General features: G+C 45.2%; 2 protein-coding genes across 2 annotated transcripts in view; both read right to left on the bottom strand.

Moving 5' to 3' along the window:
* Window positions 1–5,900, bottom strand: part of RBM38 (RNA binding motif protein 38) — a 50,391-nt gene extending 44,491 nt beyond the window's left edge. The window contains exon 1 of the mRNA XM_081946544.1: window positions 5,293–5,900. Coding sequence (XP_081802670.1) covers window positions 5,293–5,460 — 168 coding nt within the window. The 5' untranslated portion in view covers window positions 5,461–5,900. The remainder of the gene's footprint in view (window positions 1–5,292) is intronic.
* Window positions 5,901–19,102: 13,202 nt separating this feature from the next.
* Window positions 19,103–24,015, bottom strand: LOC309388567 (uncharacterized protein). Its single transcript, XM_081945975.1, has 2 exons — window positions 23,901–24,015; window positions 19,103–20,374 (listed from the first exon to the last, which is right to left on the bottom strand). Exons 1-2 carry the CDS (start codon window positions 23,989–23,991, stop codon window positions 19,203–19,205), a joined length of 1,263 nt encoding a protein of 420 aa, XP_081802101.1. The 5' UTR covers window positions 23,992–24,015; the 3' UTR covers window positions 19,103–19,202.
* Between the last annotated feature and the right edge of the window lie 310 nt (window positions 24,016–24,325).

The following is a 24,325-nucleotide window of genomic DNA, read 5'->3' as shown; positions in this document are numbered from 1 at the left end:
CCTTTGAACTATGGTGCTGGAGAAGACCCCTGTGAGTCCCTTGGATTGCAAGATGATCAAACCGGTCAGTCCTAGAGGAGATCAACCCTGAATGCTCTTTAGAAGGCCAGATCCTGAAGATGAAACTCAGATACTTTGGCCACTTAATGAGAAGGAAGGACTCACTGGAGAAGAGCCTCATGCTGGGAAAGATTGAGGGCAAAAAAAAAAAAAGAATGGGACGACAGAGAATGAGGTGGCTGGATGGAGTTACTGAAGGAGTAGGCGTAAGGTTAAATGGACTTCGGGAGATGGTAGAGGACAAGAAGGCCTGGAGGAACGTTGTCCATGGGGTCGTGATGGGTCAGACACGACTTCACGACTAACAACAACAACATAATGACAGTAATATCATATAATATCTGAGGTTTCAGGTGTTATTATGTTGAGGATGAGGTAGGTGACGTTATAGACTTACAGCTGATCAAGGAAGAAGGAAAAGGTAGACTTCATGGCCATTTCTATAGGCAGATTTGGAAGTTTGAGGGAATGTCACAGGTGTATTCATAAAATGGCTGCTTCAGGGAGTGAGGGCTGCTTGTTTAAAACATGAATATCAAGGTAGACATGTCCAGTCACAAAACACTGATTTACCAGGAAGGTAAACTGCCAGAATTACTCCTTGGCACTCTCTTTACTATCTAATCTTACATTGATCTTTGCTTGGCAAAAAAGATCAACGTACAATTAGAGAGTAAAGAGAATTTGCTACATGGCACCCTTCCAAAATAATCACAGGGCAAAGAAAACCTAACTTTTAATTTTTTTTTTCTATGAATGCTTAGGGGAAATCCAGAGGCACTCTTTTAAATAAAGATACTAGAGGCCGATGTTTGTAATATGGCTACTTTTCATTCAGTTTCTCTATATGGTTAAACCCACTAACAGATTTCATACTACTGCCCTGGATTGGATCAAAAGCAAGTGACAGTATTTGTGTTGGCTGACTGCAATTGTTTTACATAGTGCATTTAAGGGAAAAAAGAGCTTAAACGTGTTCTGCATGTGTTTGTGCCTCTTTGTAATGCATTTTAATCTGCAAATTGATTTTATGATATCTCAGTGCTTCCTTAGTCATGCTTTAATTATCAAAAAATAGTCAACAATTTTTATTGCAACCGCTTCTTTGGAATTAAACTGAAGTATGGTATATGTTCCTTCCTCTGTAGCCAACCTTTGTTACTGGCTGTTCATGGCTTCCTACACTTCCTCCCTTCTCCAATAATCAGATTTAGCATCTTCCTCCCTTCTGATGGTTGGCTATTTTTGTTTCCTTCTTCCCAGGGAGAAAAGGAGAAAAACCTCCGATAGAAACTTTTGTTCTAATACTATTAAGTGTCCATTCTTCTTATTGTTCAGCTAGGTGAGAATTCTTTGGCGCTGAGCCTTATGGTCCAACTTTCACAGCCATACATTGCAAATGGTTTTCCCAATTGCAACATATGGCTGTGAAAGTTGGACCATAAGAAAAGCCCAGCACCAAAGAATTGAAGCCTTTGAACTCTGGTGCTGGAGAAGACTCCTGCGAGTCCCTTGGACTGCCAGGCGATCAAACCGGCCAGTCCTAGAGGAACTCAACCTGAGTTTCATTGTACGCCGCCCCGAGTCCTTCGGGAGAGGGTGCGGCTAAGAAATAAATATTTAAAAAACTCAACCCTGACTGCTCTTTAGAAGGCCAGATCCTGAAGATGAAACTCAAATACTTTGGCCACCTAATGAGAAGGAAGGACTCACTGGAGAAGAGCCTAATGCTGGGAAAGATGGAGGACAAAAGAAGAAGGGGACAACAAAGAATGAGGTGGCTGGATGGAGTCATCGAAGGAGTAGGCGTGAGCTTAAATGGATTCCAGAGGATGATAGAGGACAGGAAGTCCTGGAGGAAAGTTGTCCATGGGGTGGCGAGGGGTCGAACACAACTTCGTAACTAACAACAAGAAGGTGAGAATATCTTGCTATTTTGGCCAACATTAAAAAGCTAAGGAGAGTCAGATAGTACTTGGGTGGGAGACTGATAGTGAATCTCCAAGCTGTAGATTTTTCGAAAAGGTGAAAATACATCCTAGAAAGTAGCAATAGGAGTATCTCTCTAGCCCCCAAACAAACTTTATTCAAGTAAGATTTCCTGTATTTGCTTATTACTTGAAAGGACAGGCATATCTCCATCCCCAAATTAACATCTCATGGCATACAGAGTTTCCCACTCACCATAGTGTCTAAAATACTTTCCTGATATTAATTCCTTGGAAGCTCAACAATGTAGAGACAGAACAGTAATATATAAGCAGTTGCAATCCAATCTCTCCACCATTTTGAATGATCCGCAACTCACTTCGGAGAAAGTTTTTGTTTCCTATCCTGTAATTTTTTTTGAAACGGTAGTGGAAAATGGTTAAGAGCCACTACAGGCAAGGAACCTATATTCAGTATAGTGTTGTATTACAAAAACTTCCTGGCTTAGAATGGACAGTTGTGAGATATGGAAGAACACCACTACCAATGTTTACAAAACTGGAGTACAACTGCATCAAGGAGGATATAAAGTCACCCTGTCTCACAAACACATCTTTCAATTGTTCAGAGATCAAGGAAAGCAACCACCAATTTGCAGTTACATCTCTAGTTTTCAAGACAAAGAATGTACCAATTTCCAAGAGAATAGCATTACAAAGAATCCACATTTGGTGTTATCCCATCTCTTTGTCCAGTTTTAAGGCCCATCATCCATCATTCCAATGTTCTGCAAAATGAGTTCAGTTGCTATCTGGAAACATTAGAAGGGGTTTCTATATTTCAGAAGACAACTTTCCGACAGAAGACAGACCGTGCTCCCAAGGCTGCTTATACAGATATTAGGTGATACAGCAATGAGCCAACCATTCCTATTTATTCTGAAACTTACTAGATCAGCAAACTGCCCTACGCTGTCATTAAGTTCTTTTCATTCTAGTTTAATGAAAAGAAGACCTAGGGGAGACATGATAGCAGTGTTCCAATATCTCAGGGGCTGCCACAAAGAAGAGGGAGTTAAGCTATTCTCCAAGGCACCTGATGGTAGACCAAGAAGCAATGGGTGGAAACTAATCAAGAAGAGAAGCAACTTAGAACTAAGGAGAAATTTCCTAACTGTTAGAACAATTAATCAGTGGAATAGCTTGCCTCCAGAAGTTGTGAATGCTCCAACACAGGAAGTTTTTAAGAAGATGTTGCAGAACCATTTGTCTGAAGTGGTGTAGGGTTTCCTGACTAAGCAGGTGGTTGAACTAGAAGACCTCCAAGATCCCTTCCAACTCTGTTATTCTATTCTATTCTAAGTCTCCTTTCTATTATTGTGGACAATAATCCTGATCTACAATTAAATGGAACCCGGTGAGACTATAAACGGCCTTTTTGAACTCAACTCTTTAGATCTAGGGAGCTGCTTCTGATCTCCAAAGAATCTTCCAGAGCAGCAACCACTGAACCCAACTGTTCACTTTCTATTCTGTTTAAAATTGGCAGCCAACTATCTTTGCCTCTCCTCTACCCCACCCGGCATCAATGATTCATCTTACCTCTGTTATGCCAACCACCGGCACTTCTGAAACTCATTCTCTAGAGACACATCTCAATCCGTTTCAGAAAACTTGAAAAGGATGGTTGCAGCTCTGGGGATGCTTAATGCACAATGTATTCCTTCTCATGTTTTACATTCCCTTCCTCCCTCCCCAGTTGCTTCCTATCTGCTTACAGTTCAGAACAAGAAACACAATCCAGTCGGGGCGCACAAACATGAACTGGAATGAGTCCATGTTCAGACCACAAGTTTAATGTAAGTGAAGATAGTCTTCAACTTACAACAGTTTGTTTAGGGACCATTCAAAGATACAACGGCACTGAAAAATGTGATTTATGACCGTTTCTCACCGTTACGATCGTTGTAGCATCCCCATGGTCACGTGATTTACATTTGGATGCTTGACAACTGACTCATATTTATGACGGTTGCAGTGTCCTGGGGTCACATGATTCTCCTTTTACAACCTTCTGACAAGCAAAGCCGATGGGAAACCAGATTCACTTAACAACGGTGTTACTAATTTAACAACTACAGCGACTCACTGAACAAATGTGGCGAGAAAAGTCGTACCATGGGACAAAACTCACTTAACGCGTCTCAATTAGCAACATAAATTTTGGGCTCAATTGCGGTCGTACGTTGAGGACTATCTGTACAGATTTCCTTCATTGTCTGAGTTCATTATAACATCTTAGATGTTATAACTAGATGAGGTGGTTTCACAAAACTAAGCCACAAAGAAACGCACCACTAAGCCACAGCTAAACTGAGCAAAGTTAGCATTAATTGGGCTGAAAATGCGATTCAGTTAAGCAGAGCTGTGCAAAAGGAGCGAGGGGTCACTTGGAAAAGCCTCTCACAATGAAAATGCCGTTCGTTTCCAATCCAGGATGGAGGAAGGAGAAGAAGAAAGGAGTTAGGTTTTCCCAAATTGTGCAAACAGGAAAGCCAAATAGCTGACTCTGTGGTTTTTTTCCCCGAAACCCCCAAAACTTTAACCTTAGACTGTCTCCTGTCAACCTCACCCCATTCCATACAGAGGTCTGTAAGGGGCGTGCATAAGCACACCGATGTGCCTACCATCCCTGTCCTACTGTCCCCATGTATTTTTATCAATTTCATGTATTCATAATCATGTTCATACTTATATCTGTTATCTAATTCATGCTTGACGAAATAAATAAATAAATAGAAATATGATAGATGATTGATAGATAGATAGATAGATAGATAGATAGATGATGATAGATAGATAGATAGATAGATAGATAGATAGATAGATAGATAGATAGATAGATAGATAGATAGATAGATAGATGATAGAGCAAATGGTTGCTTAAAGCCAGAGGGGAGCTGAAGAGGAGATTCAGAGGCGCATTTTCTGCGATGTTCTGGACAAATCTTTCAACTGTTTCTCTCCCCCCCCCCCCCCCGCCAAGGGCAGGTGGTACAGATGTGCAAAAGGGAGCGAGCCCGATATGCCCAGCTGGGGATGATGGGTTATATAGCCCAAATCATCCGTACAGGACCCGGCAGGGAAAAGGCGACTCAGTAACGTCGTCCCAGGCTCTCCCAGCCTTTGTTAACAAGCGTTTGGCGATTGCGGGGCCGGTCCCGACGGTTCCGGGGACTCCCGGGAGGGGGAAAAGATTCCCGGCGAGCGATGTGCCGCTCCACCCTCCGCCCCGCGCACTTACAAAGCCATATCCTCGGGATTTGCCCGTCTGCCGGTCGGTAATGACCACGGCTTCGTCGATGTCCCCGAAGACCTCGAAGTACTTCCTCAGCGAGGAGTCGGTGGTGTGGTAGGGCAGCCCCCCGACGAAGATCTTGGTGAAAGTAGTGTCCTTTTGCACCGTGTGCATGGCGCTGCCTCGGGCGGAGCAAGCCCGGCGGCTGGAGCAGCGAAGGCTGTGGCTCCGGGAGGAGAAAGCGCCGGCGGCGGCGGGTGGTGGTGGAGAAGAAGAGAGGCTGGCAAAAGCATCCAAATGAGGCGCGGGGAAGCCGAAACGCCAGGGAAAAGTTCCAGGGTGGAGGAAAGGCGCTACGCAGCCGGGCTCCTGGCTCTCGGCCACGGTGGGGAAGGCAAACCTGCTCCCCCGGGGGATCGGGCGCAAGGCTTACGGAGCGGACCTGCAGCCCCGCGTCCCATGCACCGGCGGCGGCGGCGGCAACAGCAGCAGCATCGGCGCCCTTGGCAAAAGCGCACCGCTCGCCCGCCCGCCCAGATCGCCTCCCCGAGCCGCCGAGGACGAAAGTAATTTCTGGCAGATGCAACCAGCGGGCTTTGTACCCATCCTTCTTTCTCCCCCCGCCCCTCCGCCCGCTTCCACCTAAGATCCAACCACGCCTCCCCGGGCTCTGGCCGAGGGGGGGGGGGAGAGGGAGGGAGGGAGGGAGGGAGAACCGCACCGCAGAGGACTCTGGGTTTCGTAGTTTTCGCCGCTCTCGATCAAGGGCGACGGGCAGGGGACTCTTAAAATGCTTCTGGCCGAGCTAGGCTAGAATGAATAAGAGCTAGAAGGGATCTTGGAGGTCTTCTAGTCCAGCCTCCTGCTCAAGCATGCCATTTCAGACAAGTGGCTGTCCAGTCTCTTCTTAAAAACCTCCGGTGTTGAAGCACCCACAACTTCTGAAGGCAAGCTGTTCCACGGGTTAATTGTTCTCACTGTTTGGAAGTTTCTCCTTAATTCCAGGTTGCTTCTCCCTTTGATTAGTTTCCAGCCATTGTTTCTTGTCCTGCTCTCTGGTGCTTTGCAGAATAATTTGACACACCCCCCCTTCTTTGGGACGGCCCCTCAAATACTGGAACACTGCTATTATGTCACCCCTAATTCTTCTTTTAGGGGACGCAGTGGCTCAGTGGCTAAGACGCTGAGCTTGTCGATCAGAAAAGGTCAGCAGTTTGGCGGTTTGAATCCCTAGCCTGTATAACAGAGTGAGCTTCCATTACTTGTCCCAGCTTCTGCCAACCTACCAGTTCGAAAGCACATAAAAATGCAAGTAGAAAAATAGGGACCACTTTAGTGGGAAGGTAACAGTGTTCCGTGGGCCTTTGGCGGTTAGTCATGCCGGCCACATGACCACGGAGACGTCTTTGGACAGCGCTGGCTCTTTGGCTTTAAAACAGAGATGAGTACCGCCCCCTAGAGTCGGGAATGACTAGCACATATGTGTGAGGGGAACCTTTACTTACCTTAATTCTTCTTTTCTTTAGACCAGTGTTTCTCAACCTTTGCGACTTTAAGTCCTGTAGACTTCAACTCCCAGAATCCCCCAGCCAGCACAGCTGGCTGGGGAATTCTGGGAGTTGAAGTCCACAAGACTTAAAGTCAGCAAGGTTGAGAAACACTGCTTTAGACTAACAAAATCCAAATCCTGCAGCCGTTCTTCATATGGTTTAGTCTCCAGGCCTTTAATCATCTTAGTTGCTCTGTCTATCTTTTTTGTAGTATAGTGACCAAAATTGGTTGCAGTATTCCAGGTGTGGTCTTACTAGGGTTTTATAAAGCGGTACTAATATTTCACTTATCTCGATTCTATGCCTCTTTATAACCCAGGATTGTATTAGCTTTTTTGGCGGCGGCTGCACACTGCTGGTTCATATTCAAGTGATCATCCATTAGGACCCCAAAGTCCCTCTCACAGTTACTGTTTTTGAGCCAGATCTCGCCTAATCTGTACTTATACCTTTGGTTTTTCCTGCCTACATGTGAAACTGTGCTTTTCTCCACATTGAAATTCATTTTGCTGGATAGGGCCCATTGTTCAAGTTTGTCAAGGTCTTTCTGGAGCAGCATAGGAGCGGCATCCTTTCAGACTTCAGGGAACCGTCCTTGACAGCAGCCCTATTCCTTCCCGTGGGGTTCCCCAACCTGACTCGGCCATCTCTTGTTCCCCGTTTGAATTCTCAGAAACCTTAAATGAACTTTCCAAGGGAGTTGCTAGGGTTCTCATCTAAGGGGAGGGACAATTGTTTCTGGCTAAGTACAGGTTGTTGTTGTTGTTAGTTGTGAAGTTGCGTCCGACCCATCGCGACCCCATAGACCCCAAGGGATCGCATGACGCTGGAACACTGCAACTGTCATCAATGTGAGTCAGTTGCTAAGGATCTGAATTTTGACCATGCGCGTGCTGCAAGGGTTGTTAAGAGTGAAAAATGGGCATACGTCACTTTTTTCTGTGCTGCTGTAACTTTGAACGGTCATTAAATGAACTGTTGTAAGTTGAGGACTACCTGTACGTTCCTCACAGCTGCAGTGCTGCATAAGAGGCAGCGTCTTGTTATCCTTGGCAACTTTAAGATGGGTGGGCTTCAAGCTGGCTGGGGAATTGAGGTCCACCCATCTTAAAATGGCTAATGTTGAAAGATACTGGTCTAATACGTAACATGCTGGCTGGGGAATTCTGGGAATTGAAGTCCACCTATCTTAAATCTCTCAAGGTTGAGAAACATTGGCTTAGTCTGATGGGCAAAACACCTTATTCACGTGCCTGTCTTTCAATGTAGTTGAGTCTATAACAAGTGGACTTGTTTGAAACTTTTTGCTGCTTATCCAAGTAGCTTCTTCAGTCTGCGCAAGTTGGTTAGGAGAACTCCATTACATCCCCCCCCCCATGGTTTCATTTCTCACTTAATTTGAAATGGCCCATTAGGTGAGTAGGCAGAGAGTCATTGCTCCTAACTCCTTTCTCCTAGGTGTGTTAGGGAAGGAACACCATAGGACCAGAATCAGCAGTATACCTTCATTTAAAGAAAAGGACACTCTTTTGAGGACAATAAAGTCCATATTTTGGACACAGAAGACAGATGGCTTAAAAGATGAGTGAAGGAATCTACTGATGCCAAGTAGAAAATCATTCACTTAATAGAGGTGGAGGCCTCAGACTCAACCTGTCCCTTTTTAATGCTGTTTTTTCATCATTCCCTGGGAAAATTAAGACGACTTCATGCTGTAGGAAGAAATATCCATCTGGTTCAGTTCCAAGCTGGGAGAAAGGCACTGGAGACAAAATGGAGGCTGGAAGCTGATTGGAAAGAGGGTCCATTTATTGATGAAGCAAAACCACATGGGTTCTGAGCAACTGACCACATGGAGTTGAGAGTGAAGGATTTTTATACCTTCTCTTGGGCTTTGCACTTGAGCTTCCTGTTCCTGTGCAAGAACATGTATTCTATTGGTTGTCAGACTCCTATGGCGCCATGTAGGGGTTATAGCTGGCTCGTATAGGTTAAAGTACAAATCCTAGGAGTTTGTCTGAGCACCCAGGTTTGATTGAGGTTTCTGAGGGTGATACAGTGAAGAGGCTTGTGTTTTGAAAGGGTGTTATGTAATTCCTATTGTGGCTTAATGACTTTTTCCTGTGTTGGATCTTGGCTGAGGGTATTTGCTTATGAATAGAGCTATCTATCTCTTAAGTGCTGACATCTGCTCCATTTCTCATTCAGGGAAATATAATATTCTGCTTTTAAAATATTTCTCAAGATATTTCATTCTTCTAGGGCAGTGGGTGGCTTCCCACAACAGGTTTACCAGAGAGGACACACCTAACCATCCACCTAGGATGAAGGATTTAGCAGACTCTTAATGACTCTCTGCCTACTCTCCTAGCAAGCCTATTCGGATTAGGCGGGAAATTAAGGATTCACACAGGGTGGCCCTAAACAGACTGAAGAAGCTACTCGGATAAGCAGGAAATGTTTCAAACCAAAAAGGAAAAGCTCAGTCACTATGACTCAACTTTAGACAACTCCACCTGGATGACACAAAAACTTCTACTGATGTGTTTCAGTGAGGGGCACAAATTGGATCACTGAACCTGAAGCAGAGGTTCCTTGGTAAATCAAACTGTATGCTCTAAAATAGAACTGATGCAGGAAAAAAATGGAAGAAAAATAAAACGGGTGGAGGAACCCTGAAAAATGAAGCCACGTTTGGTCGTTTGACACAGTTCCCCTCTCTATCGTCCCCAAGCCCCCCTCTGTGCTAGTTGATCCTTGCCTACTTCACAAGATAGGGTAAGGAGATGGCGCAGGAAATGGTCATAAGAAAACCTGAGCAGACACGTGTAGCTACATTTCATCAGGTTTTACTTATTTATTTTTATTTATTATTTGTCAAGCAAATATAAGATAGCAGATATAAGTATAAACATGATTATGAATGCATGAAATGAATACGAATACAAGGGAATATTAGGATAAGGACGGTAGGCACATTGGTGCGCTTATGCCCTTAAAGACCTCTGAGGAATGGGGTGAGGTCAACAGTAGACGGTCTAAGGCAGGGGTGTCCAAACTTGGGAACTTTAAGACTTGTGGACTTCAACTCCCAGAATTCCCCAGCCAGCCATGCTTCCCAAGTTCCCAAGTTTGGACACCCCTGGTCTAAGGTTAAAGTTTTGGGGGTTTGGGGAAGAAACCACAGAGTCAGGTAGAGCATTCCAGGCATTGACAACTCTGTTACTGAAGTCGAATTTTCTGCAATCAAGTTTGGAGCGGTTTACCTTAAGGTTTTATCTATTGTGAGCTCTTGTTGTGGTTGAAGCTGAAGTAGTCATTGATAGGTAGGACATTGCAGAAGATAGTTTTAGGTACTACGCTTAGGTCGGATCGAAAACGGTGAAGTTCTGTTGTCTAAGTCCAAAATCCCAAGCCTGGTGGCATAAAGGATTCTGTTGCGAACAGAGGAGTGGAGGACTTTTCCTGAAACATATCTGGACTTGCTCAATTGTATTAATTTTTAAACACAATTACAATTAAAGAGCCCCCTTTTGTGGAACGAATGTTTATGTGAACATGGGGAGGTGGAGAGAATGGGAGACAATTGGCTTTGTATGCAAGCCAGATCACCCGCGCGTTGAACAGTGGTGGGGCATTCTCCAATTTACAGCTTAAAACGGAAAGCGGTTTGAACTGTTGGACTTTCGCGCCTGCGGATCATGGACTCTCCCGTTGAAACTACATTCCCCAGCAACCACTGCGAGAGCGGCTCGTCTCCTTCCCCCCCCCCCCCCACTTGGCGAATATGAAACGTCGCTTTGCAAGCAGAAAAATCAACCGAGCAATTTGCAAGAAGGCGGGGGAAGAGGAGGTGGGGAAGGAGCGCCTAATTTGACTAAGAAATGTACCTTTTGCAAAGCAAATTGTGTGTTTTTGTTTGTTTTTTTGGTCTAGAAGCCCGCCGGTGGAAACCGCTTTAGGAGAGGCATTGTTTGAAATCGTTTTGTTGGTTTTTTTGGGATAAAGGGGAAATTTTGCGGAAATCGCGATGCCCAATATTTGCATAATATTTGGAGAAGGTCAAAGGGAGATTTTGGCGGGACGGGGATCGCGAGGAGAGGCCGCCTTCTCCCCCTCCTTTTTTAAAAATTCTAAATTAATTACAAAGGCAAGAGAGAAAAGTGGGGGGGGGCTGCCCAAAGCGTATTTTTCCTACAGGGCTTGGTATTAAAGAGCTGCAATTTATAAACTTGCTATATGGTACAACAGCACGTGGACTTTTAAGAAACACACAAAAACACCGAGGGAAAAAAACAACACCAAAGTTATTTTAAGAGAATTAACACTTCCTCTTAATTTTCTTTGGGTTCACATGGTGCTCTCAGTGGTTTGTGTCAACTCATTTTTGCTTAATTCGAACCTATGATTAAGACCCCAGGGCTAGTGTGATACATGACTTACTGCCTTGAACCTGTTGGAATAAATGTCCTGGGTTCAGCTCCAAGTGGGAAAAAGACACTAGAAATATAGAGGCTGTTTGGAAAGATGGTTTGATGGTGGACAGGGTCACATCCTTCCAGATGTTGGGTGAAGAAGAGAGGGCGAAATGCTGAAAATTCCTGGTTTTATGCCCTTTCTGACCTTTGATCTTGATCTTGTATTCTGATTGTTTTCGGACTCCCATGGGGCCATGCAGGGACAACTCTCTAGGCTGTGTTTTGAGTCCAAGTTTGGTTGAGCATTGCTTCTTCCCAGGTGCCCTGTGGTGAGATGGGTAATACTATCATGCCTTAATCCCATCACCCTAGGAAGGGGGAAGATCTTTGTTATGTAGAATAGACTGCCTCAGGCCTTTTAATGGCCCATTAACAAAGGGCCTGTGAAGTCTATCACAACTCACAATTCACCATGTAGACAGGTAACTTACAATTCAATTCAATAGTAGAGTTGGAAGGGACCTTGGAGGTCTTCTAGTCCAACCCCCTGCCTAGGCAGGAGACCCTATACTGTTTCAGACAGATAGCTATCCAACATCTTCTTAAAGACTTCCAGTGTTGGGGCATTCACAACTTCTGGAAGCAAGCTGTTCCACTGATTAATTGTTCTAACTGTCAGGAAGTTTCTCCTCAGTTCTAAGTTGCTTCTCTCCTTGATTAGTTACAGACTAGCCACCATCCAATCCAAGGTCTTCTCTCTAATGCAAAGCTCATACAGTAACATCAGGAACATCAGTAGCTATACGGAGAGGAAACCATAATAGTTCCTTCCTCCTTATATGGCTGCTTAAAGCAATTAGCATCCAATTACATCTCTCTAGCATTTAAAGTAACAGATACATTTGTTACAATCATGGCTTATATACATTGCCAAGCCAAGACTAGGGTTACAGTGGGGGCTATTAAGAGTGAGTCTGCTTCCTGTCTAAAAACTTGTTTCTTCATTTCTTATCCAGACAAATATAAAATTCTGCCTTTTCAATATTTCCCAGGATATTTCATTTTTTAGGAGAAGGGTGGGTTTTAACTTCCATTTGCACTAGTTTGTGGGAGATAATTTTCAAACTTCTTTCTTTTGTCTAGCTTGAAGAAAAGTTGCAGCCATCAGGCATTGATGGAACAGACTTAGAGCACCTAACTATCCAACTAACTTAATATGGAGGGTTTGGTTAATTATTGCCTTGCACGACTTATTTTAAAAAATCTAATTTGCAAGCAGGAATGGGATCCTGCTCTTATGCATGTTACGAAATTGGGACATGGATGAAACCTAAGTAAACATCAGGCACAGCTTCAAATCTTGATTAGAACTTGGATATGGGACATCATTAGGTAAACTGGACCTGGGTGGATGGGGGAACATCTTAGAAGAAAATAACAAACAATTTCTCTATTTTGCCAAGATCCCAAAATGGAAGGGTCATATGTAGCTTGATAGAAAGGGGCTTTATTTTTTCTTCCTCTGCCATGGGAGGGACAGGCTCCAATGTTTAATTGGAGATCTAAATAATTTGCTTGCCAAAGACGTTTGAGACAGGCTATGTGAAATTGAGGGATGCGGTGACTCAGTGGCTAAGATGCTGAGCTTGTCAACCAGAAAGTTTGGCAGTTTGAATCCCTAGCGCTGCGTAATGGAGTGAGCTCCTGTTACTTGTCCCAGCTTCTGCCAATCTCGCAGTTCAAAAGCATGTAAAAAATGCAAGTAGAAAAATAGGGACTACCTTTGGCATATAGTCATGCCAGCCACATGACCACGGAGACGTCTTCGGATAGCGCTGGTTCTTCGGCTTTGAAACAGAGATGAGCACCGCCCCCTGGAGTCAGGAACGACTAGCACATATGTGCGAGGGGGACCTTTACCTTTATGTGAAATTGCTATAGTTCTTAGTTTTACACATCTGCATAATGCATGGTTTGCGTAGCAGAAATCTAAGACTTTGGGCTCAGCAGAAAAAGAGTGCTTATAATTTACTTACATTCCTGGCTGCAAATCTTTATAATTCTTCATTTAAATCTGCCTTCCTGGGATTTATAGCCTGAAATGACTGGATGAAGAAACCAGTTTCTTCAGAAGAAGAATAGCTGAATCAAGTTAAGATCGCTTTAATGTTTTTTTTTCATCTTTCTAGTTCACAAACCAGATTCCCCCCCCCCCCCCCGCATCATTATTTATAGCAGCAGCATTGAGATTTCAAAGGGCATAGTGCATTCAAGGCGATCAGAAAAGCAGAGACAAAAAGAAAAACCCCTTGGATACAGCAAAGGCTGCTGCTTCAAACTGAAAAGGATTTAGAGTACCTTTTTTCAAGATGCCTGATAGCATGGAGACTAACATCCATCTAGATCTCGTGTTCTTCCCACTAAATCTCGTAGTGGAGTTCATAACTGCTGCCCCTGGGGTTATTACATCATTATAGTCTTACATTCCTTTTTAGGAAAGAGATTTAGCGTTAGAATTTGGGGCTGTGAACATGTGAAGCTTCCTTGTAGATTCTTGGAGAAGTCCTCTAAAGATGGAGGAAAGACATTAGGAAAAATAAACCATACTGAACATACGGAAGATCTGACTGGTTATGTGTGGTATCCCAGTATCTCCGTGGGACCCGTTCGCTATTTTTTGCTATTTTTTAATAGCTCGTTTGCTACTTTTTTTACTTCTTTAAATTATTTTAATTAACAAATTGACAAGCTGGCATGCTGCAAAATGAGAGTCGGTTTGGTCAGGGGTGAAATCAACTTACCTTTGCTACCGGTTCGGGCAATATGAGCAAGCAAATACTCCTTCCTTTCCTATGTCCCCACCTCTGCGCATGTGCAGGACCTTCGATTTCTGACGATCAGCTGTGACATGCAATTTAAATTAGCTAGAAAGCAGGAAATCCAACATTCTAGCTAATACAAATTGCGCATCACAGCTGATCATTGGAAATACTGGTCCGCCTGAACCATATTTTTTTTACTGCCGGTTCAGGTGAACCGGTAGCATTTTTACTAGTAGTTTGGGCGAACCGGTCTAAACCAGTAGCATTTCACCCCTGAGTTTGATATAGTGGTTTAAGATCCCAGCCTAGCATGAAAAACCATCTGGATGACTTTGAGCCAGTCATTCTCTCAGCCTAATTTATCTCACAGGATTGCTGTTGGGAAATAGGAGAGGAAGGAGTATTAGGTATATTCACCACCTTGAGTTGTACAGGTCATCTTCAACTTACAACAGTTCATTTAGTGACTGTTCGAAGTTACAACAACACTGAAAAAAGTGGCTTGTGACCATTTTTTCACACTTATGACTTTTGCAGCATCCCTATACTCTCGCGATCAAAATTCAAGATACTTGGCAATTGACTCATATTTATTATGATGGTTGCAGTGTGCCAAGAAGCTGTGATCCCCTTATGTGACCTTCTGACAAGCAAAGTCAAAGGGGAAAGCCAGTTTCACTTAACAACTGTGACAAGAAAGGTCGTAAAATGGAGCAAAATTCACTTAGCAAATGCCTCACTTAGCAACAAACATTTGGGGCTTAATTGTGGTGGTAAGTCGAGGACTACCTGTATATGAAAAGAAAGGTGAATTTCATAAGGTTTCTGAATAAATAAAAAAGATGAATGGATACAATCTACTGCTTAGTTGGGTATGTCTACTTACCTAGAATTAAGACAGATGAGCAGGTGTAGTAGAATATGAGTATAGATGTTTGGGTATGGGAGTATGTGGGGGTAGCATGACAAACCAGAACTTTTGAATTCTATAACTCATGTCCAGGGGTGGGATTCAATTTTTTTTACTATTAGTTCTGTGGGTGTGGCTTGGTAGGCATAGTGTGGTGGGTGTGGCTTGGTGGGCGTGGCAGAATAGTGCAAAATCTTCATTCCCTCCCCACTCCTTGGGAAGAATACTGCAAAATCCCCATTCCCTCTTCAGCCTACTAACCTGTTTTCCAGCTCAGGACAACAAAAGCTGCAGGGCAACAAAAGAAGACTCAGCTGATCAGCTGGGACTCGGGAGGCAGAGAATAGATGGGGGCGGGGCCAGCCAGAGGTGGTATTTGCCAGTTCTCCGAACTACTCAAAATTTCCGCTACCGGTTCGCGAAAACCAGTCAGAACCGTCTGAATACCACCTCTGCTCATGTCTGTTGTTATCTGAATGGGAACATGCCACCAAGGCCATTTCACGGAGGACCCTTAATGGTTCCTGCAATTTGAGATGTTTTTGTTTGAAAATCAGAGACCCCTGTGGTTTCTTTGCTCTGCTTAATGTGAGGGAAGCAGTAGATTTCACCAGTTCACTATGAAGAAACAATTAACTTAGGAGTATCTAGCTGAGAATCTCCTTGGCTTCATCCCCCAACCTCATTTTGCAACTGCAAAATTCAGGTTGTTTTTTGCAAAAACGTAGGTGTTTTTGCCTTTCCCCAGCCCTGCTGAAGCCTGCAGAGTGCTGCTGGGGGCTGGGGGAAGGCAAAAATGCCTCCGTTTTTTGTCTGTTTTTTGCAAAAATGGGATGCAAGGGCAGGGCTTCGGGAGGCCAAAAATGGCTGTATTCGGTGTATAAGATGCACCAAGATGCATTTCCGCACTCTTTTGGGGGGGTGGGGGTGGAGGTGCATCTCATACTCCGAAAAATACGGTATATTTGGTGATGTGAGAAGCTCTATATCAGGTAGGACAAAATTGCCCGTGCTATGGAAAACGTGGATGGAATCCGCCCCACTCACAAAGTTAGAAGTTAGGGTTAGTTGTCGGTGTGGACGGTTGTACACAGTGACGTGCAGTCAGGTGAGGCAAGTGAGGCAGAGCCTCACCGCTCTCATCATGAAAAGAAAAAAAATGTAAAAGGAAAAAGCTGAGCAAGTTGCTGCCTCTCCGTGGATGACTCTGCTTAACTGTTTAAAAAAGCCTCTAAAAAAGCGCCCTCTACTATGAGGCTGGAGGACTGCATGCCTCCTCTAGTCTAACTTTAGGCGTTTTATGATCACTTGAGCAGAGTTAAGCAAGGGTTAAAAGCCTAAAAATTCCTGACATAGTTGAGGCAGCAGTTCTCCTGCCTCATAGTAGAGGGCGGTTTTTAAGAGGCTTTGTTAAAACAGTGAAGCAGAGTCATCCACGAAAGCCAGGCAAAGAGCCATGCTGTAGCACACACACTTTCCCCCAGCCTCTTTCTTTTGGAAGGCTCGGATAAGCTCCCCTGCGGCTTCTCTGCCTCTCCTCTCACCCCAGCCTGCCAGCAGGAGGTGAGTGGGTGGGTTTTATTCCGAACCACCCCAATGAGGCCGTTGAAATGATGTCCCGGTGTTTGGAGGCCGTACGGGTCTGGATGGATGGCAACCGACTAAAACTCAACCCTTCCAAGACGGAGTGGCTGTGGCTTCCGGCCTCCCGGTTCAACCAGTTGCTTCCATCTCTGGCCATTGGGGGCGTGCAACTGGCCCCCATGGAACAGGTGCGCAATTTGGGCGTCCTCCTGGATGCCCGGCTGTCCATGGATGACCATGTAACAGCCGTGGCAAGGGGGGCGTTCCATCAGGTTCGCCTGATGCGCCAGTTGCGCCCCTTATTGGACCGGGATGCCCTACGCACAGTCACCCATGCGCTAGTGACGTCTCGCCTGGACTACTGCAATGCTCTCTACATGGGGCTTCCCTCGAGATGCACTCGGAGACTGCAGTTGGTCCAGAACGCGGCCGCGCGGGTGATTATGGGGAGGACTAGATACTCCCCTGTAACACCTCTCCTGCGCGAGCTGCACTGGCTTCCTGTAGTCTACCGAGTGCGTTTCAAGGTTTTGATTATGATCTTTAAAGCGCTTCATGGCACAGGACCTAGTTACATGCAGGATCGCATCCTGCCCCATACATCCCTACGACCAATCCGCTCACACACAGAGGGACTTCTCCGGGTGCCGTCCGCTAAACAGTGTCGGGGGGCGACACCCAGGAGCAGAGCCTTCTCTGTGATGGGCCCAGCCCTGTGGAATGACCTCCCCCGTGACATCAGGATTATTTCCGATCTCCGCTCCTTCCGTGTACAGCTGAAGACCCACCTCTTTCAATTATCTGGCCTGGCTCAACCGTAAATTTTTTCTTATTCCTCCTGACAGTCCTTTTAAATTTTTTAAATTTTAAATTGTGTTATTATAACTGGGGTATTTAACGGTGATTTTTAACTGTCTACATGTGATGTAATTTGTTACCTCCTCCGTGCATGTATGTCCTTGTATTTATGTATGTTTATGTGTTTGTACATATGTTTTATATTTTATATGTTCTATTGTACGCCGCCCCGAGTCCTGTCTGGAAAGGGAGCGGCTAATAAATTCAAATTTATTATTATTATTATTATTATTATTATTATTATTATTATTATTATTATTATTATTATCCTACCCAGACAGCAGGCTGCATTTGCAATGGTGGAGGTGTTTGGGAAAGGCAGCAGGGGAATGGGGGGGGTGGGGGTGGCAGAGGAGCTGCTTTCAAGCCACTGGAAAAGATATCTAATCCAACTTGTGTGTGTGTGTGTGTGTGTGTGTGTGTGTGTGTTTGTTTGAGAGTGAGTGAGAGAGGGAAGGGGGTAGGAGAGATAGTCCAATCCAACTTCTGTGTGTGTGAGAGAGGGGGGGGGGAAGGGAGAGAGAGAGGGAGGAGGGGAAGGGAGAAGAAAAAGAAAATGAAAAAAAGGAAACTTATTTTGCAAAGGATAAAAACAAATGCTGTCGTTTTAAATCGGAACTGAGCATGCCTGGCTGTGGAATTCTGCGAGTTGAAGTCCACAAGTCTAAAAATATTTGAAACCCACCACTGTGTCAGTGCCTCACCAGCCATAAACCTCACCGCACGTCACTGGTTGTACGATCAATAAAGAGAAGTTAAAATTCTATGGTCAAGTGGAATCTGCTGACTTCAAAGTGAGATGGGGCTGCATGTAGCTATTGATCTTGACAACTCTTTCTTATCATGAGAAAAATAGGCATTCCTGGAACACCAACAGCTGTGAAGAACCCCTGGAAGAGGAGTTTTTAACCCTCCTGCCTATATTTGTGAGCTTTCTGAAAGCATCTAGCTGACTAGTGTGAGACACAATGCTGAGTTAGATTGTCTGTTAGCCTAACACAGCAGGACTCCGTGTGTTCTTACAAGTTGGAGGTGAGATGATTATTATTTCTTCTTTAAAAGCTTCAGAGTCTCCTTTCCCTTCAGATAACTTCTGCAACAAAGGACCTCATTGCTGAATGTCTATGGAGATTCTCAGTCATCCAAGTCATGGTTGTCCCAAAGGTGCTTTTTTTTTCCCCCCAAGAGGCAACTGGACTTTCTGGTTTTTCTTTGAAGAAGTTTCGCTTCTCATCCAAGAAGCTTCTTCAGCACTGACTGGATGGTGGGGAATGGAAGGATTTATACTCCTTGCAGACAATTGACCATTTTTGCATTCTTTTAGCGAGTCAAGTCATTAAGGCTACCTGGAGGTTTATCTGTGTCATTAAGGACACCTGAGTGATGCAAAAGGGCGTGGAGCCTTCTTGGAACTGTTGAAAGGACTGCGTTGTAGACTGGAGATAATGATGTCGTCAGTTGATGATAAAACGTCTTCAAAGAAAAGCAAAGTCCAGTTGCGTCCTGGGAGGGAAAAAAAGCTCCTTTGGGACCTAGTTGCTGAGGATCTGGGCTATCATTGGGGATTAGCCTATCAATGGGACAGGTTCTGTACCTTTGCCACACCAATATGGTGCTTTGTTAATTACGCTCTGTAAATGCTTTGTGCTTTGCCTTTATTTTAATGACCCCAGATATGCACCAAAGTGTTGAGGGAAGCAGCAAGACTGACTCTTTCTTCCTTTCTCAAGAACTCCACCTGATTTCCGGAGCCTAAAAGGACCATCAAATATCTTCAGCTGGCAATGTTGGGTGGAGTTGCATCATGACTTTCCTTCCCTCTATCGACTAAGAGAGATGGGCTATGAGAAAACGGCTCATGGGTCCCAGCGTTGACTCCACCGTTGCCTCCTACTAACTTCTCATGGTCTGAGGTTGGTTGCAGTGATCTTCTCTGGCGCTTCCTCTCCCAGATGCTTTTGCGCGGCTTATTGGAATCGCTGCCCCCGTGGACTGCAGGGCCTTGATTACTGCCGCCCCTGCTCTGGTTAAGGGAGATTTTGTTCTCCAGCATTTCCTTCCTGGAGATGGTCTGAGAGGTTGGAAAGGCTGGGTTGGGTTGCTCAGGACGGTGTTCTGCTCTAGGGTGGGGTGGACTGACCAGATAGACATAGACCTCTGCCTGCTGCGCTGCTGGCAAGTGCTGATGCCACTCTAGGCCAAGACGAGGTTGATGACCTCTGGGAGAATGTGGGTAGACATATTCCTCAGCATTGAGGTGGGTTCTAGATGCCATATCTGGAGCAAAGGTAGAATACAGCACCCGCCGGGGACCAGGTAAGATTGGGCTGGGGATGAAATTGGTCTCGCTAGTTGGATGATGAAAGGGCTCATGGGGTTGAGTCAAGTGGTGGGGAGCAGGCCCGTCTGTGTTTAGGCCCACCGAGCGAGTCAAGAAGCGTTGCCCGTGGGAACTACCTCCCGTCACTTCTGAACTCTGTAGCTTATCGCCTGTGGCCCTTTGGTGACCCCTTGCCAAAACGCCATAGTTGGCCGAACTGTTTACCGTGTCAGGGGTGCGTACTGGTGAGCTGAAGCTGAAGCGGACCCAGGAAGCCACCGATCCCACGGGACATGCTGGCTGGGGAGTCTCGGGGTCAGACAGGTGGGAGCTTCCTTGGCTGTCGTGGATGTGTTGTTGGTTCTTGTGCCAACTGGCTTTCTTGTCATCTGTGTCATGGTGGCTTGACCATTCCCCAGAATAGTAGGCCTTGTTTTTCCTGCCCAGCTGAGTGCAGAAGGCTTTGGACTCGTGGGGGTTGCCGATTTTCACAGTCACTTTCACAGGATCTACAATGCAACGGAAGCGCAGGGTTGAGGGCTTTTTCTGGCTCCTGAAAAGAGCCGATTCTTTCCATAGCCTCTTGCTGCTGGAGAGAATCTTCATGGTTTTGAGCAGTCGGCTGCCTGCGAACCAAGGAGAAGCAGCCTAAAAAAACCTCGAAAACGGGCAAGAAAATCACGAAAGGCGTCTCACAGATAGAGGTGTATGGCTGTCCCAAAGGGGCTTTTTCAAGAGGCAACTGGACTTCCTGGTTTTTCTTTGAAGGCGTTTCGCTTCTCATCCAAGACACTTCTTCAGTTCTGACAGGATAGTGGGGAATGGATGTCAGAGCTGAAGATGCTTGGATGAGAAGGGAAACGTCTTCATAGGAAAACCAGAAAATCCGGTTGTCTCTTGGAAAAAAAATAAGAGGTACCTTTGGAACAGCTAGAGGTGTAATTCAGCAATATCCTTGCTGAGTTACCTCTCCCAGCATCTCTGGGAACTTGCCTGATAGAGCTGTGTACCCACAATTTATTGAATTTTTGACAGTCAAGAGCTAGTCATATTATTTTGCCTATTATGGAAAGCAATGAATGTGAGATTGGTGGGACAGGAAAGATCGTTCTTCCTAGAATTCTCTGGAAGAGCAGTGAAGAGAACGTGAAACAAACCCACAGTTGATCCATAGGCTCAGCAGGGTGATCTCCCTGGACCTGGGGGGGGGGGATCATGTGCTAAGCCACCTACTATACTGATGACCCCTAGCTGTGGGGCTAATTGCTGACTGTGGAAAATGGCCATGAGCCACCATTGGAAATTAGCAAGTACAATGTAGATACTTCCTTATTCACACTCTCTGAATCACTCATGTGCTCGTTCCATTGTTCTAACCAGTCAGCTGGCTAGGATGTGATGGGCATTGTAGTCTAAGCATCTGCAAGGCATCCGTGTGGCAAAAGTGGATCTTAACGATTAGCTCACAATCTAATCTTAAGGCCATTTCCCATTTGCACCTAACCACAATGCCACCATTGTCAAGCATCCTTCCCCCCACCCTCCCCCTGGCTTTGTCCCCTAAAACTTTTCCAATCTTCTCCCTCACTCCTGAGTGGGACAGCTGTGTGCCATCCTTAACTGTGCGGTGAATAGTTATTTCCCCTATTCAGATAGAAGTTGTGCATGATCTATTACGCTTCGTCACCAATCATGGTCCAAGGTGAACAACTGTGGGTGGAGTTGGAATTAAACTTTATTCTTTCAGGCTAATAGGGGAAACTCTCTCCCCCCCCCCCCCACCACTCCTTGACCAATCTCATCTGCCCCGTTATTCTACTTCCAAAGAGTAGAAACATTATGATGCTAGTAGCATTACATTGTTCAGCTGGCTGTGTGATAAGTGCTTTAAGGCAGGGGTCTCCAACCTTGACAAGTTTAAGCTGGGGAATTCTGGGAGTTGAAGTCCTCCAGGCTTAAAGTTGCCAAGATTGGAGACCCTTGCTTTAAAGGACATAGCTAAAATAGTAAGAGTGGAATGATGGGACCAAACCCTCCTGACCCTCACCTCCCCATTGCCAAAATACCCATGAATTTGACATTGGTTGCCTATATGAAGAAAGGTGTGTGTTTGGGTGTGAATTGAATAGAACTGAAGTATTCTAAATAAGCGTCCCTATGACTCAGCTGCCTTCATTACTCTGACCTATTTTTCTCGTTCTTTCAAACAAGTCAACTTTATCCGAATGGAGTGAAGGGGAGACGGAAGATGACAGGGTCCTGCAGCCACAGACATTTCTCCTGTTCTACTGCAGCCCCATGATTGGCGGATGTAAGCAGGAGGAGAAGAGCAAAGCCCGAGGAATTAACCACTTGCTGCTTATCACACACAGAGACAAAATCAGGATGGCACAGTTCAGCAGTGAGTCAAGGCAGAGGCAGGATAGGGATCTGCAATAGGGGTAACTGCCTAATTTTTATTTATTTTTTTGCCATTTCAAGCAACAGCCCTTTGTATCAGCAGTAGAGAAAGGCCCACGGGTCATTTTCCCTAATGCATTACACCTCGTGGTGACACAAGCATGCGTTGGGCAATTGCTTTCTGCCGAGTTCCCCACGATGCCTCAATTTTGTTCCCAGTTCAAGGATGAGATAAGATAGTTTTGGGTTTTCATTAAAGGGAAATATTTTCAGTTCAGGGGTGAAATGAGGCTGCTGTCTCTGACCTCGGTTGTTTTCTTGCAGATATTTCATCACCCAAACTAGGTAACAGCGCCAGTGATAGCAGTCTTAATTCGTTTGGTTTTTTGTAGGTATTGTGATCTGTCCACAATTACCGTGGTTCAGCCTTTGCTAGTAGGATGATGGTGGTCTGTCCCCCTCCCTTTTTTTTCTTTTTGCTTGTGAGGGCTGCTCTATCCTCTGCTGTAAACTGATCCAGTTCTCGTCATCTTTCTGGTCTGTGGAATGATGGTTTGTTTCAGGGGTGAGTTCCGGCTGCTGCTACTGCCGGTTCGCTCAGAGATGCGCTGTGCATTGGGTGCGCTTACACTGCTTTAGTACTGCTCATGCTCAGTACTAAAAAAAAACAGCTTCTGCGCATGCGCAGAAGCAAAAACCAAGATGGTAGCGCCATAGGCCAGTTTGGGGACGTGGCAGGCCAAGTTATTACCTACTCGGCTGAACCGGTCTGAACCGGCAGAAGCCCACCTCTGGTTTGTCTGATGCTTTCTTGGGCCTCTGGGAAGTTTAGCAGTTTTAAATGCTCCTTCTAAGGCTGCCAAGAATTTCAGGTCATTGACATCACCTCTGTAGTGGAGGCCTTTCTGTGGAATTCTGTGTTCTGCAGTGGAGAGTGGATGGCTGGACTGCTAGCTCTGATTAACATTTTGGGTAACGAAATGTCTGCAAGAAAACAACCAAGTTCAAAGCACCAAGGACCCCTCACCTTGGGTTTTCCTTAGCTTTAGCCATGGTTAAAATCGGGTGGGCTTCAAATTTTTTAGCAAGGGTTGCTGAGTGGGTGTGGCCTAGTCGGCCTCCTGCACCACGGCGGTGTGTGTGTGGCACTTTTACCCTCCCGAGACTCCGGAAGCTTTCCTCAAGCCTCTGGGAAGGTGAAAACAGCCTCTCCAGATTCTGGAGGCCCTCTCCCCGAACTTCCAGTAGGCCCGTTTTTTGCCCTCCCCAAGCCTCTTTGCGCGCCCTGCACTTACCTGCATCCAAAACGGGCGACGTAGAGACTCCTGGGAGGGGCGGGGTTGGCAGGCAGCCAGGAGTGGGATTTGGGGGTTCTCCGAATTGCAAAGAATCTTAGCTAGAGGTTCTCCTGAACCCCTGTGAAGTAATGCACAATTTACTGAGACTCTTCACTCCTCAGCTGTTTCTTTGACTAGGATCTTTGGTATTTTTGATTATGAATTGCCCCCGTTTTCTGTGACCTAGTTCATAGCTTGTATTAAGCCACGTTTACTGAATGCTGTATTGAATAAGCTACGGTTGTGTGATTTTGTGCAGCATGTTAAAGCAAAACCCACAAGAGCTCATTACAACTTGGTGTCATATGTGAGTTTAGCTGATGATTTTTGAGGGCTGAAGAGAAAAGATTGGCTGGGGGAAAAGAAAAGGGAATTTGGTTGCTTCCCTACTACTTTTTATGCATCTATAAAATACCTTTCTTGAAGAAAGAGTCATATATTTTCCTCAGGAATGGGGGAAAGGTAATCCATAACTGAAGAGAGAGAGAGAGAGAGAGAGAAAGCATGGCATTAAATTAAGTAACTTAACATACTGAAATATTTCGGGCTTTTCCCAATGTTTCATTGCTCATCAGACCCCCAACCAAGTTTTCTGGTGCTCTTGAGTAAAATTGGAAGAACTTAAGTCAAACTATATGAGATGATGCTGTGGTTATTTTCCATCTAGGTGACTGCCCAGAACTCCTGCAATTATAACATAAGAATTAGCTGGAATAGGAAGATTGGGCAGCCCAGAGAACAGGCCTTTGCTGGCTTCTAAGGCTTCTCCTCCTATTCATTTCCTGAGTGGAAAGCAAATACTATCTTCTAATAAAAATGACAAACTATCGATGCTGTTGG

This window comes from Natrix helvetica, assembly GCF_964273705.1.
Source record: "Natrix helvetica genome assembly, chromosome: 3".
NCBI lineage: Eukaryota > Metazoa > Chordata > Lepidosauria > Squamata > Natricidae > Natrix > Natrix helvetica.
This window is presented reverse-complemented; position numbering and strand designations above follow the sequence as displayed.

What these genes read in the sequence shown, in the direction of transcription:
- LOC309388567 (XM_081945975.1), bottom strand. Translation starts at nt 23,991, where the DNA reads ATGCTTTCTCTCTCTCTCTCTCTCTCTCTTCAGTTATGGATTACCTTT. An exon ending in TGACTCTTTCTTCAAGAAAG is followed by an intron (nt 20,375 to 23,900) that starts GTATTTTATAGA and finishes CTTGGTTCGCAG; the next exon opens with GCAGCCGACTGCTCAAAACC.